Source organism: Nuphar pumila, chromosome 17 (assembly GCF_984573655.1).
Source record: "Nuphar pumila chromosome 17, dmNupPumi1.hap1.1, whole genome shotgun sequence".
In the NCBI taxonomy this organism is placed as follows: domain Eukaryota; kingdom Viridiplantae; phylum Streptophyta; class Magnoliopsida; order Nymphaeales; family Nymphaeaceae; genus Nuphar; species Nuphar pumila.
This window is the reverse complement of record NC_143265.1, coordinates 77581197-77595699: the sequence shown is the minus strand read 5'-3', so window position 1 is coordinate 77595699 and position 14503 is coordinate 77581197. Positions and strand designations below refer to the sequence as shown.

At 36.0% G+C, this 14503-nt stretch overlaps 1 protein-coding gene across 1 annotated transcript; it reads left to right on the top strand.

Moving 5' to 3' along the window:
* Positions 1-5570: 5570 nt before the first annotated feature.
* On the top strand, positions 5571-11733 carry LOC149812329 (ras-related protein RABH1e-like). The gene is made up of 6 exons (XM_089993538.1): positions 5571-5687; positions 8084-8154; positions 9526-9614; positions 9894-10005; positions 10977-11067; positions 11196-11733. Exons 1-6 carry the CDS (start codon positions 5571-5573, stop codon positions 11334-11336), a joined length of 621 nt encoding a protein of 206 aa, XP_089849664.1. The 3' UTR covers positions 11337-11733.
* Positions 11734-14503: the final 2770 nt, after the last annotated feature.

The following is a 14503-nucleotide window of genomic DNA, read 5'->3' as shown; positions in this document are numbered from 1 at the left end:
ACATTGATCCTCTACCTTTTTTGTCGCCCCAGCAAAGAGGAAGCATCTTCTCTGACAGTCGTTACATCGGCATCCTTGTTTTCTAACCACGGTTTTCAGAAATTTTAAATCACTCAAACTTTGGTCTGTTTGTTGACGTCTTAACCATAGTAACCTGAAGCACCCTTATCGGGAGAAGCACGCTTTTCTGTAAAGGGAAGCGTGGGAAATACGCTTCTCAAACACCTTCCCTTTTATTTGTCACTGGCTTCTCACTCATTTCTCCCCTTACGTCCCTTGTTTCTTGTATTTCATGTTAATATTTATTGTTTTTGTTTCTCCTTCACTTCTCATTCGCTTCCCCCACTTGTTTTCTTTTTATTTCCTTCACGCTACAAGAAATCTGATTTTTATTGGCGCTTGCGCCAATAAATGGTGTTATCAGTAAACATTGATTGGAGTACTTTTGTGGCCAAACAAATAACTTTTTTTGTGCTAAAATAGTGTTCGAAAATGTATTTTTTTCTCGTGCTAAAATAATGCCAAAAAAAGGACTTAAGATTTTTCAGCATAAGAAAAACTCTTTTTTGGCACGAAAATAGTACCATGAAAATGCCTTTTATGATGCTTTTTTAGCACCAAAAAACTTTTTTTCTATTAATTTAATTTTTTTTCTAATGTAACTTGTTAATACATTCATTCAATAATGAATCTACTTAGACATTTATTCATTCGAAATGAACGTGCCAATTCATTTCATTCATTCTAAAATGAACTTGTTCATACGTACATTTATTTTTTCTCTTTAATATTAATTAACTCTGATATTCATCCATTCATTACCAAATGAACATACTTATACATACATTCATTCATTTATTAAAAAATAAACTTATACAAATATTTAATTATTATTTTAAAAATAAATATATTGATACATACATTCATTTATTTGTTTACATTCATTCATTTATTCAAAAATGAATTTGCTCATACATACATCCAATCATTAATTCAAAATTAAATATACTTATATTTTTACATTTATTCATTCATTTAAAAATGAATAAATTCATACATTCATTCATTTCATTCATTTGAAATGAACCTACTCATTCATAAATAATTTTGCTCATTCATATATGCATTTACACATACATATACATAATTTTAACCCTCCTTAACTCCATCGTGCACATATTCAATCCGCTATAAAATAATTCATTCATAAAGAGAAGATAGTTTGAAAGTTCACGCATATATTTAAACCAATATAAAAAAATTCATATATATAAACAATATCACATAACAAAAAAAAGTTTTACTTCAAATATATATACAGTTTGAAAGATCATGAATTACATGGTAAGAAAACAGTCTTAGAACTAGAGGTATTTCATACTTGTATACAAGGCCTAAAAATAATCATAGATGAAAAAATTATACACATACACGCACACATATATATATCAAATACAAATTCATGTACAATATTAGAATCTTTAGTTATATCAACTTACATAAGGAGTTTGTGAAAAACTTAATTGATTGTTGTTTACCATTCTCAATAATAACTTATTCATCCTTACGAGCTTAGATTGAAAACCGATTAGTTGATCTTGCATTATATTTATATTTTTATGATATACAATGTTTTGATGCAAGAGTTTTGCTCAGCTTAAACCTGCACTGAATACATCATTGTTGAACACCTCATGCCAAACATCTCTACACATCCAAATTTGTCTAATCCTAAAACCTGAGAGAGGACATCCTCTCGCGATGAGTCGTTGTAAAACCTGTAAATTTTTTAGGATTATAAATAAATAAAGAAAAATATTTTATCCTTAAGTTATGAATGTGTTTCTAGCTTTTAAATTTTATTTATTGATATTTTACATGTTCATTTACTCACTTCTTGCCAATAGAGGCATAATTAACACTTTTAGAATAATTTCTGATAAATAATTATTTAAAACATTTAATTTATAATAAAAACTATATATTTTAGTGAGTTATAATTTGTCAAGGTGTTTTCCCAGTGTTTTGAACTTAACTACATGTATTTTGAAAGTTTGCAAAAGAAATTCTATCAAAAGGATATTTTTGTCATAAATAATTTAAGTAAAATACTTTAATCAAATATTATTTATTAATTTAAAAGTATTAAAATAATGGACTATTTAGATTTAGAATAGTTATTTTGTTTTTACAAAATGTAAGATTTAATTTTAAAAAAGAAACAGACTTACTATGGACCCGAAGTCCATATGGGTCCAATTAGGTCGATCCAAAATTGAGTTTTTATGGGATTTTAGTAACTAAAAATAATTAAATTATTCTATTTTTAATCTAAAAATAAAATATGTAAGATATAAGATTTTAATTTTTATTTATAGTATTTAATTAAACTCATAACCCGATTTAGGGTTTTTGAGTCAAATTGGATCCAAACCATATCTGAATTAGACCTAGGTGCATAAGGAGGACTAGGTGGGGCCCACTAAGGCACCTGACCCCCCTTATCTACTCTCATTCTCAAACCCCAAGGTTGACACCCCTATTCCCTTCTTTATCATACTTTGTTTTGAGAGAAAACTACTTCTCTCTTCTTCCTTCACCCTAGCCGACCAGCTTAGGGATTCGTGCCACCAGATTTTTTTTAAGGATTTGCACCACCCACCACTCCAAAAAAACTCAAGAATTCACGCAAAAAGAAACCCCACAGCTCCACCACCTGAGGTACCCAACGGCCACTCTCCCTCTCTCGGGCAAGAGAAGGCTTGGGGAGAAGGGGGTTGGGGGTGTTAAGGAGTCGGGTTTTACCCATACCCAACCGTTAACAAACCCTATAGGTTCCAGGTATGGTGATAAATAAGACCTGATTGAGACTCGGGTCTGGACCTGAAGGTCCGATTAATACATGGAGCTCAGTATAGTTTGTGTACCAGACCCGGTCTTGACCCCAGTTTCGATTAAGACCCCCACTTTTGCAACATAAAAATGATAAAAAAAAAAGTTATTTTACCTGGTCTGGTTCACTTAGTTATTATCGGGTCCAGGTCTGATTAGACTTGAGTCCGAACCCTATACCATACCCAAAAATCAGAGCCAGGTCTGATTCTACCTGGGTCCAAACCAAACCCGAACCGTTGACACCCCTAGTTGTAGGTCGTGCCCCCCCCCCCCCCCCCCTTTCGTGTTTTTAGTCAACAACAGAAAAAACTTAAAAAGAAGGTTCAGGTCAGCGGATCCGGGGTCGAGCTTGACCCGGCCCAAGACACACGTAGTGCGTGGGCGGTACCCAACGCACCCATGTTACATTGGCTGAATTTGAACTCATAAATGTTTCCATCAATGCTATTTATAAAAAGACACTACTTAGTTGTAATTAATTTTAAAAACTATCTGAAAATTTTGTCACAAGTTTTTAGTTTATTATAAGCCATTCATTTTTGCTGATTTCTGGTCTATAAACAAAAGGCACTTAATCTAATACATGTTTCATGTTAACATGGGGGCAAAACTTGATTTTGAGAAAACCAAGTTTTGCTTCAAACCTTGGTTGTGTTGTGGCAAACCTAACCTAGTTTGCCAAAAAAAAAGGTTTTTAACTCGTTTGGGTGACCAAAATCCAAAAACCAATTTCAGGTTTTTGGTCATTAAAAAGTTGAAACAAAAAACAAAGAACAAAAAAAATAAGATCAGCCCTTTTGTGGCCAGCCACTAGCCAGGAAATAGCCAAAATATAAAAAAAAGAAGTCTAATCGTTTTCCGGCCACCCACTGATCGGAAAACTGCTTGGATTGTGTCGCCCATACTGAGCGACACCATCCTGGCCGGTGGATGGCCGAAAAATGGTCGAACGTCCTATAAATGAATAAAAAAAGATCACCCACAATTTTTTTGCCGATGGCTAACCAAAAAATGGCTGGGATGGTGTTGCTCGCGCGGGTGACTCAATCTTACCCATTTCTCGAGCGGTGGAAAATGGCCAGGTGGCCATGGATTTGAAAAAAAAATGTTTCCGGCCAACCGCTGTTCAGAACATGGCCTCTTCAGGTGGTACTAGCCTGGCCATTTTCCAGTAGGTGGCTGGCCAGAAATGGTCAAAGTAGATAAGGGGGTTGGGTGAATTGGTAGAAAGATGAAATGAAGAAGGTGGAAGCTGGGGGGTGGTTTGTAAAACTGGGTTTTTAACTAAGTTTCGTCTCCAAACCAGGTTTACCAAAACCTAGTTTGACACTCAAAACTAGGGTTTTAACTTTATTTTGGGTGTCATCCAAACGACACCCAAGTAAATCCTAACTTATTATATTAAACTGGTTTGAACATACCAATTCATCAATTACCACAAGCTATTTTGTTATTAGGCAAGGTAATTCATGTTATTAATAAGTGAACCAAGGTAAAAAAGTGAAAAAAGGAATTAGCTTTTTAAATAATCAAGGAAAAAAAAAAACTATCCAGCTCACTGAGTTCATTGGCATAAAACTATAGGTCAAATCATGATATGAAATCCTCACCGCCCATTGCTTCAATCCCACAGTCCCTTGTGCAAGTTGTGGGTTCCACCAAAAAGTTCATAATAATGTTGACCATTTATCACCATAATGAACGGTGAAGATGCCAAATCATTTTTTTCAACGTGATTTGTTAGATCACCTGATCTGATCTGAAATTGCTCACAAATGTCTGCCAATCAGCAAAAAAGCATGCATCATGAGTCTCAAATTCTTGACATCCTGTCAATTTAGTGATATTCATAAGTTACCTACATGAGCTGAGGGAAGCCTTTGTGAGCAAGAAGGAAAAAAGAATGTACTTTGCCCTCACAAGAGAAAAAATCCATCCCACTTTTATATCAGTCATAAGCAGCAACAATAAACAAAAATTTCATAAATAAGTGTATCACCTTATGTCTGCATTACCATGAACATGACATCTTTTAGTAAAGATTATTTCTCAAAACATTATAAAGCATTATAGTTACTATGGTGCTCCATCAGTACAAAACCACCCTTTTTTTTTTCTTGTGATGATCAAGTTGGGGGAAAAGACCCCACCCTTAGGCACACAGCAATTCAGTGCTGGTAGCTCTTCTACATTGACCACCAGTTTGGAGGCTTATCTTTCCATTGTACATTCTCTGTACACAAATTGTTACATCCGGTTATCTATATCTAAAAGAGCACCTAGCCAAAAAGAGCTTGTCCAAAGCTTGAGCCAAACATGAGCCTGGCCAGCAGAGCACCGAGCCAAGCTCAAACAGGCCGAGCTCGAGCTGGGGCTCGGTCACAGATTTCCCGGGAGATTTTCAAATAGTGCAGCAACTTTTCTGAAAAGGGAGAGAAGGAAAATGAAGTTTGAAGCAATTGACCCCGTTTCCCCGCCATGCTCGCCGTTCGATCCTCTGCTTTCGTTCGCTCTCTCTCTCTCTCTCCTGTAACTACTAGAAGGACCCAGAATCCCGCTTGTCTCCGCTCTCTCAGTTTTCCAGATAACCCATTTTCCTTGGATCCTCTTTTCTCTGATAGAGAGAGAGAGAGAGAGAGAGAGAGAGAGAGAGAGAGAGAGAGAGAGAGAGAGAGATGGCGACGGTGTCCCCCCTGGCGAAGTACAAGCTGGTGTTTCTTGGGGATCAATCGGTGGGGAAGACGAGCATCATAACCAGATTCATGTATGACAAGTTCGACACCACCTACCAGGCAATCCTCCACCTTCCCTCCCAATCATTACTCTCTCTCCCACTTTCATTTCTTCCTCTATTTTTTTGGGATTTATAACCCGAAGAAACCACACCCAAGCATGAAGACCTGGTTGGGCTGGCTCAGCCTGACATACTTACGGTCGTCCTGCCGGCGGCTTAAAACTCCGAGGCTAGGACCCCGGGCCTATGCTGGGTGTGGGCTTGCACAGAGAGGAGACGCCCATGGAAATCGGGCTACTGCCTTCGTTTTTCGCATCCAGATCGGGATCGTGGAATTCATCGGAGAATTCAAGGATCTTGGTGTTACTGTGATTTAAAGGAAGGGGAATAGAATAAACTGATTTGTTATGATTGATGGGTTTGAATTGAAATTATCTATAGCTCTCATAAAGATTTGTGTAGAATTCCTCTTTTTATTCGTTTAGTAATGAGTGAATTACGAGGATCTGTTTTTGTGTTTTTGGTATCTGTTAATTGAGTTGGATCTTGATTCTGGACGTTGGTACCGTACCCAAATGAGTTTTCTTCTATGGATGATTGATTTCTACTCTTGTGATTTTCAATGCTGCTGTTTGAATCAGCGGAGTTTTTGTTCTCCTCCCTTTGATTTCGTGAAACCATCATGCTGATTATGGGTATTCCGTGTAGGGTGTACGCTTGGTGTTTGTGTCTTGAAATGGTGTGTATTGGTTTCCTTTTTTGTTTGGTCTAAGTGAATGATATGGTGACTTTGATCCAAGTTATGGGGATGCATTGAATTATTAGTCTAAGAACAGCAGATAGATAAACTTATGGGATTGTACACAAGATGATAATCATGATATAGATAGGTTATAATTCTTGTTATATATATAATATGAGAACTAGAAAATGGGCATTTTCAACACTTTTTTTTAGCAAATCCAACCGTGTGGATGTGCTTGGCATGGTGAATTTGCTAAGAACCAACCATTGGATCTAGTATTTCGTTGAAAAAATGTGATTTTTGAATACTTGAATATTTACAAAGATTATGAGCTATTGATTTTAAATCCTTAAAAAAAAACTCTCTTATGCATCAAAATCAGATCTATACAGTTAGATTCAAGAGAAAAGAACAAAAAATCTATGAAAATCATGATTCACTTAGTTTTAATATTATATATATATATAGAGAGAGAGAGAGAAAGAGAGAAACCAAAGAAATGTTTAAAATCTATAATCGATGACCATCAATGATCGCTCGTTATCTAAAGATTGAGTTTTTATTGATCTGACTTTACATATTGAATTTTTATCATTTATTTAATGAGTGACATGTTTTAGATTATGAATTTTTAATGTTTAGATGGGCTTTTGAAAGTTTTAAAAATCAATGGCCTACTGTAATAAAAGTTTAAAAGCATTGTGAGCTGTTGATTTTTCACGTCTTGCAAAACATGCGTGTCTTTGTCTACAGCATATTTCTTACTAAATTATAAAAAATAAATATATGAGGTCCAACCGATGAGATGCACGAAGAAGGAGAGCCATTTGATCGTCGTTGTTTGTGAATTTTGGACTTTAGACTTTCTTTCGGTTTTCCTTTCTTTTATATATATATATATATATATATATATATATATATATATATATATATATATATATATATATATATAGGTTTGAACCACAAGGAACCATTCTATCTTCAGACGGTTCTTGTGGAACCCAAACCCACCAATCTTTTCTCTTTTTTCTCCTTTTCCCTCCCACTACTCGCCACCGGACGACCTCCTGCCACCGAACGGCCTATTGTCACCCTTCCCTTTGTTGGTTTGAACAACCTTCCAATTTCCCTCCCTCCACCTCCTGCCACCCTCTGACCCATCTGACAGCCTCCTGCCACCCCGCCGGACGGCCTCCAACCACCCCCTCTCTCTCTCTCAGCTTTGCCAGACGGCGGACAGCCTCCCTGCCGCCCCGCCTCCTGCCTCCTCCGGTGTGGGTGAAAGAGAGAAAAGATGAGTGGGTTAGGGTTACACAACCGTCCGATCTGAACGTGTTGGTTCAAACGATGTTTGCTGGCTTACATATTCTAGTCATCTTATATATATATATATATATATATATATATATATATATATATATATATATAGAGAGAGAGAGAGAGAGAGAGAGAGAGAGAGATATCACCGTCCGGAGCCTTTTCTCAAATTTGTGATATCATAAAATGCTGGAACATTGTCATGGCCTTTGTTCTCTTAGTCTTGCAACGCCGAGGGCAGCTAAATGTAATTTTAGCAATTTCTTTGTTCCTTGAGTTTTACCGGCTCTGTCCAACAGGAAACTGTTCTCCATCAGGTTCTTTTGTCTTTCGAACAACGTCTAATGTATGCTTATATTGCTGCTAATCTTTTTCTTTATACTGGATAACAGGCTACTATCGGCATTGATTTTTTGTCGAAGACAATGTATCTGGAAGACAGGACTATCCGCTTACAGCTTTGGTAAGTGCTTGGCATGTAAACTGATTGATCATCATTATTTCCTATGCTTGTTGTCTACTATATGGAGCCGATTTGCAAATACATGCCACTATGTCTGCTCGTGATATCAGTTGCTACTTGCCAGTGGCAACAAGCTTATTGGTTGCTCAATGTGAGTTGTGATGTTTGACTACTTTTTGATTGTTAATTTTTTGAGTGAGTAAATCTAAATAAAAGCGAATTAACAGTATTTCAGGATCCATCTTTGATGTCTATGACACTATATGACCGCCTGTATCCATAGAGTAGAATCTATGCCAGTCATCATTTTTGCTTTTTTCATGTATATTTCTACCTATCCCTTGGTTCTTGTATAATTTTCTCGAGGCAAGATAACATTGATAACCGGTCAATGTGCTTATGCTGGATGAATTGCCTTTTCCGTGCATTTTCTTGCCTATCCTGTCAGCATCCCAAGGATAAAAAATTTTCCTCATTTTTCTGTATATTCTTCACAAGGATAGGAAAGATGTTCCTTCAAATTTTGATGTTTACATTTCAAGATGTATCTCCAAGTTTCAGTAAACAAGATGATAGTAAAACGAGAATTATGTTTTTTTCCCTTCAAGTGATAAAACTGGAGATGAAAATAATTCTCATGTAGGGGTCCAGAACACTTGGCAGTTTCATATCATGCGATGATGGACCCTATGTGAAATTTTCATCCTTATTAACTGGGACAATAATTTGTACAGTTGTTTTGTCCTTAAACATGCTTAACAACTGGAGAAAACTCACTATGTGCACACTTGGGTTAATCATTGTTCTCAAATCAATGTTTCTTTAGTTCTCAAGAAATTGCTAGCCAAGTATTATAAGAGTGGTGGGATTTACGTAGATGTTATTGCATTGTCACCGCTTATGTGTGACAATTCTTTGTAATTTATTGTTAAGTAATGCAGATTGTGTGATCTAGGGTTAAACCTGTGTAATATATAAATGAAGTCTGAGTGTATTTCCCCTCACGTTAAAGTTCACAAGGGGTTGCATGAATCTCTCCCTATTTTACCGAGTCTTTGGATGCTAAACACTAGAGAATGTTGCAGGTTTCAATTATAACATGTACACATATGGATCTTTTTAGTATCCTCTGGGTTGGGTCAAGGCTCTCCATGTTTCAGATTGAAGTCAATCTGCATGGATCTAACCAAGTTATTAGCATGGTTTAGATTCTGATTGGGCCCATGGGATATTGTTGTCATTAAAAGAGTTAGCATCCAACATGCTTTGGTTCAAGCGCCTTGCGAACCAGAAACTCTAAGATTTGTAAGTTATTGTTAATCAGTGTATGCATGTCCATGCGGTTGCCTAATTACTAATTCATTGTGACAGGGATACTGCTGGTCAGGAAAGATTTAGAAGCCTCATTCCCAGCTACATAAGGGACTCTTCTGTGGCAGTCATTGTATATGATGTGGCAAGTAAGCATATCTTGTGATGGATACACATTTATTAGACTTCTTACCTTCATGCATACCACCACATTAAAATCTGCTTTTCTTTGTCCATATATGTGTGGTATTGTTCATTTAGGGTGTGTTTGATTGTGCGTTCTGCAGACATGTGGAACGCGTGCGGTGCCAAATGCTGGACGCAGCGGTTAAACACCGTTCCACCCCCCTAGAACGAGGGGAACTCATTTATTTTCTTTGTTTAGCACACCGTGGTGATATTTTCACCTGTTATGTTATCCATTGCAGATCGACAGTCATTCCTGAACACTTCAAAATGGATCGAAGAAGTAAAATCAGAGCGAGGAAGTGATGTCATCATTGTTCTTGTTGGAAACAAAACAGACCTTGTTGAGAAAAGGTAATATGTAACAGAGAGTGACATTGTTGAAGTGATTTTTCACTGAATGGCATGTTTGGTGAAGCCTGTTGAAGAAATTAAAAACTTGATACCACTTCACTTAGCATGTGTATCCCGTACCAACACGACGCTTCATGGATATAGTCAAACCAGTTTCTCACACAGTCAACATCGTGTCATTATCTTTATCTATTTCTTTTTATGATCTTATTTACTTGTTTTGTATTCACTTGAGTTCTTTTTCTTTTAAGATTTGTCATCAATCACATTGCATGTCAATGTCAATTTCAATTTGGTTTCATTATTTGATGTTCCTAATTATAGTGATTTAGAATTGTTGTTTTATACACACACACATACATACATCTATCTATGTATGGCTGTGTACCCGTATCCTAATTTTTAAAAATTAGCGTATCGTGCCAAGTGTATCTGCATTGTGTCCTGTTCTTGCATCCGTATCCATGTGACATAGCTTGTTACTTCTACATCATCTCCATTTGGGCTCGCCATTCTTTTTTTTCTCTTTTATTTTTTTAAGTAATCAATGATGGATGGAGCCCTTTGTTCATGAATTTGTTTTACAACATTCAAGCATTTTGAAACAATATTCTTCTTGACTATTTGTTTTCTCTTCTTGTAACTTGGGCAACTTTGCGCAAAACTATATCTGTTGCTCAGTTTATGACCGAAGGAGCTCATCCTTCTTTCTTCATGTATCTCTTGTTTTCTTGGCATTAGACCAGAATAAATTTTGAAAGTTTAATGTGTATATGTGTTGTGCTTGAAATTTCTTCTTCATTCATGTTGCATGCTCATCTTGAAAAGAATTTCCTCACAAACCACAGTTTAGATTGAGCATTGAAGCATGGGTTTTGATTTAATTGAGTCATTATCTTTCATGTAAATATGAAACAAGAAAATACTCTTTACCTATGACTTTTAAGAAAAAATTCTTCTGGATGTGATAGGCAAGTTTCAATCGAGGAAGGGGATAAAAAATCCCGTGAGTTGGGAGTCATGTTCATAGAAACCAGTGCAAAAGCTGGATTCAATATCAAGGTGAACATTGTTTATGTGTCCCTCTTTCGTTTCCTGTCCATGTTATTAAGTAGCCAGCTTTGATGCTTCACTTTTTTATATTTATGTTATTGACTAAAATCATAAGCATTTGTGAAAATAAAATATAGCCACTATTTCGGAAGATTGCTGCTGCATTGCCAGGAATGGAGACGCTCTCTTCAACAAAGCATGAAGACATGGTTGATGTGAATCTGAAGCCGACTGTACATTCTTCTCAAACAGAACAGCAAGCTGGCGGCTGTTGCTGAATTTCCATCAAATAGATTTTTGAGGAACAGTTACAGCAATGGGTGGCATTCTAATTCATTTGAAGGTGGACTGAGATCCTAAGTGTTTAAATTTCAAGAGATCCTAAGTGTTCTGATGTCTAAAATGGGACTCCCAGTGACTTCACTGGGTGATAATCAGATCCCTAGCACTCTGCACCATAAGACAAGGTTAAGCATTCATTCTAAATTTGTTAGTGTGGAATATGCAAGAACCCTGTTTTTCCTTTCCTGTTGTGGGTCATCTTGTAGAAAATTGAGGGTTCCTTTGTTGGAATTTTTGCATGTAAAGTTCTCAGCTGTATGGGATTGTTCTCTCTGTTTATGCACTTGGTTTTCATGAAAGACCACCATTTACGGTGTTAGGATAAAAATAATAGATTTTCAAAAAATACAGAACTTTTTTACAGCAAATTTGTGTATCCTGTTAATGCAATTGTTTCTTCCTCCTATTTGATTGAGACTTTCTCTGGTATCAGTGTTGTTGACCAGAGAACCTGTGTGTCAAATGAAAAATCATGGTTGTGTAGCGTGAGGTTAGGAGCAATATGTGACTTTATAAATCCAATTGCTATACTACGAGGATGATAAGATGACCATTGTGGATCTAAAAATCTAGCCATCGTGCTTCCATGGGTTCAAAATCAATTGCCTTAATGTTACACCTAACTCCACACTTCAGGGATGGTCACTGAACCAATCTACTTGAGCTTGGCTTGAATTCAACAGTTAACTACCTATTTGACTTTGGCTTAAGCTAATAATCTGAGTTCAAATCTAAGTAATTAAGCCCAATCTCAGGCAACACGGATCGCAGCTTGGATTAACTCGATAATGCTCGTTACACACACATGCCTGATTTTGCCCTCAATTGAAAACATTAATTTACAATGTACTTTTAAAAGCATGAAAATTTTGGTCATTTATTACCCATTCCTATGTCTTTAATTTCCTTGTGTATCTTGTTAATTAATTAATTAATATATATATATATATATGTATTTATATCAAAATACTTGATAGGGGTATTTTGGTAATTTTACTATTTTTATTTTTTCTTAGGTTTTCTTTTTCATTTTTTTGTATTCTTTTTTTCTTTTTTATTTTTCATGTAATTGGGACCATTGGGTGCCCCACTATTATAGTCATTGGGGCACCCCAACGACTATATTGGGAGCCCCAATGGCCCTCTCTTGTTAGCTTTTCCTTTCTTTGTAAATTGAGGGGCTTTCCCCTCTTTTTAATGCGCTTGTACTCGTCTTTTTATTTCTTAATAATATTTCATTTGTCTTTTTGGCATTTCCCCCTTAGTGGGTTTGTGTATTGTGCATATTATGTGCTTGTGGTTCTTGGCTCTTTGTTAAACTCTTTTAAGAGTTACCTTGTAATTTGTATTTTCGCATTGTTCATTACATGATATAAGAGTCAATTGGGTTATTTGTAATTTTGGAAGTATTTTTCTAAGTTTTTTATCATCTCTACCTCTCTTTGTCATCATGGAGCACGACACAAGAGTTGAACTTTCCTTTAAGCTCAACAGATCAAATTATTTGATGTGGGCATCAACTATGGAGAATTACCTTCGTGGAAAAAAGCTATGGGGTTTTGTGATGAGGATCACTCTTGAACCAACATTGAAGCTCACCAAGATTGAAGGTGGCGTTGAAAAGGCCCTTGATGATGAAGATCACAATAAAGCAATCAATGAACATCAAACTAAGGTAGAAGATTGGGAGAGTAATCACGCCAAAATTTTGGCATGGTTTGTAAACAATGTTGACATAAAAATTTGTACCAACATTGCTAAGTTTAGAAGAGTTAATAAAGCTTGTTTCTTTTTTAAGGGTATGTATACCAAAAAAAATTTAGCTAGATAATTTTTTTGTCAAGAAAAAAATTGATCTACTAAACAAGGGGACATAAGTGTCCGAGATTACTTTAGTGCTTTGTCTCTCCTTTGGGATGAACTTGTTCTTCTTGAGCCTAAGTGGGTGGCTCCAGAAGATGTTGAATTAAGAAGACAACAAGTTGAGAAAAGACACTTCTTTCAATTTCTCCACGGTCGTAGATCGGAATTTAAACAAGGGCATTCTTCTTCATAGAAGCAAGGCCTTACCTATTAAAGATGCCCTTGCTGAAGTGTGCCAAGACGAAACTCGTCTTGGCATGACTCATAAAAGTGATGAGATTTTGGTTGTTACTAGTTGTGATCCAATGTTAAGCCTTATAGGCCTCCCTACTTTGCCAAAAATAATGGCTTTAGAAAGGGTGTCATTTGCCACTATTGTAATGAACTAAGTCATATTAAACTGGTTTGTCCTAAGCTCAAAGGAAAAGTGACTGCGGTTGGTGAAAATATCCAAAATAAATAAGTGAACAACAATGGAGGAGACATTAAAGACACTCTAAATCAAATTTCGGAGGCACTTCAACATTTTCTCAAGTGTTTCTCTACTTTGGGTGCCAATATCGCAACCTCCTCATCTCCTCTAAGTATATGAATTTTGGACTCTGGTGCTTCTTTTCACATGATACTTCATAAACACATCCTTTCTAATTTTCATTCAATTCTCATAACATCTTATGTTTCAACGGTCGATAGGACTTCTTTGAAAATTGAAAACATTGGAACACTTGATTTAAAGCATTCTCAATTTTTTTTTTTGTTTTAAAAGTAAGGATGATTCCAAAAAACAATTTAAACTTATTTTTTGTTTCTCAAATTACTGATCAAGGATGCCAAGTCTCTTTCTCACCTAAGGATTGCACCGTGCAGGATCTCCAGTTAGGGAAGCTGATTGGGAAAGGCCATAGGAGGGGTGATCTGTATTTCATAAATTTTTTTATCACTATCATCTAAGTTATTTTATAATTTTGTAAATGTCAAAAGTATAGATTGTTGGCACAAGAGACTTGGCCGTCCGAATTTTTCAAAGATGTCTCTCCTCTTTTTTGGGAAACTCTTGTAATGAAAAAGTTATGACTTATAAAGATTGCATCTTTGAAAAATTAAAAGCCACTCATTTTTTCTCAAAGAAGCTTTGTTTCTACACGACTGTTTGAATTAGTTCATTCCGATGTTTGGGGTCCTTCTTCTATCATGTCTAAGGGAGGTTTCTCATATTATGTAATCTTTGTAGACGATTTCA

Bases quoted from the DNA above. Each gene is read 5' to 3' on its own strand.
- LOC149812329 (XM_089993538.1), top strand. From the start codon at position 5,571: ATGGCGACGGTGTCCCCCCTGGCGAAGTACAAGCTGGTGTTTCTTGGG. The intron at 8,155-9,525 runs GTAAGTGCTTGG...TCATTGTGACAG, and splicing joins ACTATCCGCTTACAGCTTTG to GGATACTGCTGGTCAGGAAA. The intron at 11,068-11,195 runs GTGAACATTGTT...AATAAAATATAG, and splicing joins AAGCTGGATTCAATATCAAG to CCACTATTTCGGAAGATTGC.